At 34.4% G+C, this 5238-nt stretch overlaps 1 protein-coding gene across 1 annotated transcript; it reads left to right on the plus strand.

Annotated features, from left to right (window-relative positions):
- The first annotated feature begins 1777 nt into the window (after nucleotides 1-1777).
- Nucleotides 1778-4151, plus strand: LOC131657811 (F-box/FBD/LRR-repeat protein At4g26340-like). The gene is made up of 4 exons (XM_058927169.1): nucleotides 1778-2500; nucleotides 3657-3741; nucleotides 3841-3906; nucleotides 4054-4151. Exons 1-4 carry the CDS (start codon nucleotides 1778-1780, stop codon nucleotides 4149-4151), a joined length of 972 nt encoding a protein of 323 aa, XP_058783152.1.
- The last annotated feature ends 1087 nt before the right edge of the window (nucleotides 4152-5238 follow it).

Genomic DNA, 5238 nt, shown 5'->3' on the forward strand with positions numbered 1-5238 from the left:
GAGATAACATCCTACTTATCCTCTCATATCATATTAATTTCTATGAAACTTCTACTCGAGGAAAAAACTCCCCTGAGGTAACCCAAATTGTTGATGAAATTCATCAGCCGCTTTCTTCATATACAAATCTTCTTGGGAAAATCTTCCCCTTTATAGACGTACAATTCATTTTCCATCAAGAAATGACCCTCGTTTCAATACTTGGGGAACAAGTCAGTGCACCTTCCTCCCACTATATCCCCAACGAAGCATACCATTGAATAAGCCTACGGGTGGAGGGGTAACCATGAAGAATATGTAGTTCCTTTTGGATTGGCTGCATTTTGTAAAACAACAACACAAAAAAGTGTTCAAAGTATTCAAGATTATTCTAGCTTGTTTTAAGTTGTATGGAGGTGCATAAGGGACACATGTTGGACGCGATGTTCCAACATGTTGGTACGACATCTGGGCGTTGTGCAACAGGTCAATGCTGTTGTATTTTGGAAGATCTTCTGGTCAAAGATTGGATCAGATTTTATTGCTTTTATTTAAAAATATGATTATATGATTTGTTGGACAACTATGAAGATCAAATCAAATAAAAATAGATTAAAATTTGAAATTGAAATAAACCAAATAATATCTTTTTGTTGGAGAGATTTATGGAACAAATCATATCCAAATGATTGTGCAACTATTCTGGACGAATTAAAATCAAATACCCAAGGAGAAAAAGCCCATAATAGTTTTGCTATATAAGGAGCTCAAATCTACATTGGAAAGAGAGCATTCACGTTGAAGATTTTAGAGCGCTAGGTTAACAAGAGTCCTTGTTATTATATGTACACCAGACTATATTTCAATGACTTGACATAATTGTAGCTTTGTAGCTTTGTCTAGTTGAGTTGTAAAATCAACATCTTGGATATTGTTGATTTAAATTGACCACTAGGATTTAATGATTGAAACACTAAAGGGTTAGTGTTTAAGATAAGAGAAAGTTAGAAGGTGTCTCATATTTAAGGGAGAGTCCTAAATAAAAAGTCATTGGATATAGTTAGAAAGAGGCATTGAACAACTTAGGGTTTATTGTTATTTCTAAAACTAAATATACTAAACTACTGATAGTGAATTTTCTTTTTTGGGTTGGAAGTCAACCCTCTAGACGTAGCTTTTTTTCCATCGAACCGAGTTACCAATTATTGTGTTCTATATTTTGATATTCAATAATGTATGTTTATTTTATAGAATGTCAAAATTAGTCTTTCAATTCAAAACAAAGAGTATAAAAGAACTTGTAATTATTTGAAAACCAATTTAATAATATCCATTTTCGAAAATACGAAGAAAAAAAATTATTCTTTTAAAGCTGAAACAAATTGTCCCTTATATGTCAAATTTGTGCTTAGTGGAATATATAATAAGTATTGTTTTATTTCAAGAGTTATGCTTTAGTTAATATTATTATTATTTATAATTAATATTAATAGAAATAGAGTTTTTGAAGAAGATTTTTGGTAAAAAGCCTTTTGAGATTATAATTGAGTAATAACTATGATTATATTTTAAAATATGAATATTATATTAATATTTTAATATTTAGATAAGATTTAGAAGGAGCGCTATGTAATTTTTTTAAATTATTCTACGTGAGATTTATAATCTCACATATCAACTAAATCAAACAATATATATAGTCCCACATCGAAAACTTTGTCAAATACATAGATGAATATGGTTTTAAAAAGTAGGCTACGATACAAGATATTGTTGATGTTGCAAGCTCATCAATTCAATGTCACGGCGGCTATGGCTTCGCATTCCACGTAAAGACAGAATAAGTGATTTACCAAACTCTCTTCTTGATCACATTCTCTCATTCCTTCCAACAAAAGACGCCGTCGCCACAAGCACCCTTTCAAAACGTTGGAAACCACTCTGGCGTTCACAACTCAGCCTTTACTTCGATGACAGATCTTTTCCAGGCACTTTCGCCTTTTGCCAATTCTTCTATTCCTTCGTCACCATGCGATTGCGAGATAGCATCCTACCTATCCTCTCATTCCATCTTAATTTTCACTACCGCTTCTACAACAAAGATTTTCACAATTTTCTTTATGTGCATATTACAAGAGGACTTCAAACTCTAATCATCCATATCTCCCACTCACATTATTCTAACACATTGCCTTCATTCGTTCTAACCAGCAACACCTTGTCGGTCCTCAAATTGATGAAGATAACACTGAACGACGTTCCCTGCGTTGATCTTCCCTCCCTCAAAGTCCTTCACTTGAAATATGTCACTTTCAAATGTTACGCATATCTCCAAAAACTTCTAGCTGGCTGTCCCATTCTACAGGACTTGCAAACAAATCATCTAAGAATGAAGATCCCTAATAAGATGTATAATTTAGGTTTTGCCATATTCAATTTGGTCAGAGCTAACATTTCCGGTGATATCATGATTATTAGCCTTGAGTGGTTTCATAATGTGGAGCATCTCCGCATACAACTGGTATCTATCAAGTATCAATATCTCACTAGTTCAAAAATATTATCTATCACTTGTTAGTTTAATTATTCAATACAACTTTTTTGTAACTCAATGCAGAACTGGATTCCCCGTACAATAACGGGCATGTTTCACAATTAAACACACTTGGAGCTTATATTCAACTTTGACTTTCCATCATTAGAGATTTCGAAGTGGAGTTGGATCATAAAACTGCTTCAAAATTCCCCCAACCTTCAAACTCTTATCATTCATGAGGTCTTTAATCTTACCATTGCTCCTCTCCTTTTTTTTTTTAGTTCTAATTCTATATATCTTAAAAATCTTCAACTGTTTATCATTCAGGTGCATTTAGATGCAGTATACTGTGATACAGAATGGGTGGACTCCGAATTTGTTCCAGAATGCCTTCTATCTCGTCTTACAACATGCTCACTTAGACATTACATCCCCATGGATTGTGAGTTTCGATTTGCAAAATATATAATGCAGAATTCAATAGTACTAAGCACCATGACAATTCAGAGTGACAAATTCCTTGACACAGATACAAAGCTCCAAATGTTAATGGAATTATCTTTGTGCCCAAGGATTTCAGCCGCATGTAAACTTTTATTTATTTGAATGATACTTGATAGAGCATGCGTGCAATAGCAGTCCTAAGCTTGTTACAAACATACTAATAACTCTGACGAATATGGGATTCTACTTTATTAATTCATTCTCATTTTTAATCTTGTGATGGTTTCTGAGGACTAAGGTAAAAGAATAGGAAGCTATGCTTAAACTTTGTTTGTGAGGACTGAGGATGTATAAGGCAGTTAGGAGAGAAAGACTGAACGATTAGGGTTGGGTAGTTTTCTAGTCTGGAAGGAATGCATTTGTATTTTGCAGGTATTAAAGGAATGCTACACCAAGGCTGTCTTTTAAGAGCAGTGTAAGTAACTTGTAGAAAGATGCTCAAAGGGGTTTATACATGCTCAAAGGGCTCCAAAAAAGAGGACCGTATTTCATCTTTTTCAGCAGATGGGCAAGAACAACTCCCTTTTGTTTCAATTGCCATGGAATGGATGCTTACAATGTGACTCGCTAATAGTTGAACTAAAGTTGATTTTGTAGAATAAAGATCAACAGGCTATTTGTGCTTTTAATTTGATAGTTAAAGAAATCAAATTGTGATTTGGGAATAATGAAACTTGTGATATTTTCCATTGGAATTGCTAAGATTGAAGATTCAGAAACTGGTGCTTAGAGAAACGAAACAAACCCTGAATTCTCACAAAATTCTGAATTCTATGCAAGGGTTAGAATGATGAATTCCTCAACTGTCCAACATGTTTCAGAATGTTTTATCAAACCACTACACCCTATTCCAGATTGGTTGTGGAAGAACGGTATGGCAATTGCAGGTATAAACACGGGTATAGCGATTGCAGGCATAAACACATACTTCAGATCAAATTGTAAAATCATTGAAGTTCGAGTTATATTTTTTTAGTGACAGGCATAAGCACAGATGTAAGTTCAGTTGAATATTTTATATCTATTTCATTTAGGGCAAGTTCTTCAGTTGTACAAGGTTGATCCTGAACCTGTGGTCTTGTCAATTAATAATACAATTGAAGGTGGCACACCAGTTGATGTTACGCATTAATGTAGTTTTGATGAATGATGATGGTTGTCTTGATATAATCTAGTTAGATTTCGGTTTTTATCTATAAGGTTATAAGTAGAACCAATTGTTCGAGTCAATAACACCTGCTACATATTTATCGATCATTAGCATTGATCTTCCAATGTGTTTTTGCATCTATATCTATTGGTCTCTCACTGTAGCTGTCCAAATTAAATATCTTATCAAAAGGCTATTTGATTTATTGTCAAGAAGCCTAAATATGTTTATGGTTTGACTTCTGCCTAGTCGAGCTGGTTATATTTTTTGAAGTATGGCTTGCACTTTTTTTAATAATGAAAATAATAGGATACGAAGAAACCTTTGGTTTTGGTCAATTCACATAAACAACATATAATTATAGGGAACCATCGCTTTGTGAGGATGTAAAAGGCAGTTGGGGAGATAGATTGAGCAGTCTGTTTGAGTTGGGTAGTTTTCTAGACATGCAGTTTAGTTTGGAAGGAATGCATTTGTTTCTTTATGTAAGAGTTAAATTGTATTTTGAATTAGTTTCCCTATGTTTTCTAATATTGTGCCAGCTGGCACAGCTGGTTCAATTCCCTAGAAGTTAGTTACTAATGGTGTATGATAACTCTTGATTAGTCTAGGTTAAGCAACCTTATAGAAACCCTTGTAACTAACTCTGTTGTTATCAATCAAAAACAGAATTTCAAAACTAGTCTAGAATGCATGTCAGCATTTCTTTTGTCTTCTCTAAAATGGTATCATAGAGCTAGGTTCAAATCCCTGTTCATGACTGAACCACAATCGCCCCCTCCACCTACGCCGCCACCTACGCCACTGCAATCATCTTTGAAACCTGATCTAGTTACGTTTCAGTTAAAGCTTTCCGAAAAGCTTGATGAGAAGAACTTTTTTGTTTGGCGCCAACAAACTGAACCGGTTGTGAATGCTTATAACCTTCAAAGTTTTCTTCTCTAATGTGACATTCCAGATCGGTACATAACCGATTTAGTCACCGGCACTACAATTGAGAGTCCTCTCTTTCGCGCATGGACTCAACAAGATCAGTGGCTCCTTTAATGGCTTCAATCTACCATCACGA

This window comes from Vicia villosa, linkage group LG3 (assembly GCF_029867415.1).
Source record: "Vicia villosa cultivar HV-30 ecotype Madison, WI linkage group LG3, Vvil1.0, whole genome shotgun sequence".
NCBI classification, from domain to species: domain Eukaryota; kingdom Viridiplantae; phylum Streptophyta; class Magnoliopsida; order Fabales; family Fabaceae; genus Vicia; species Vicia villosa.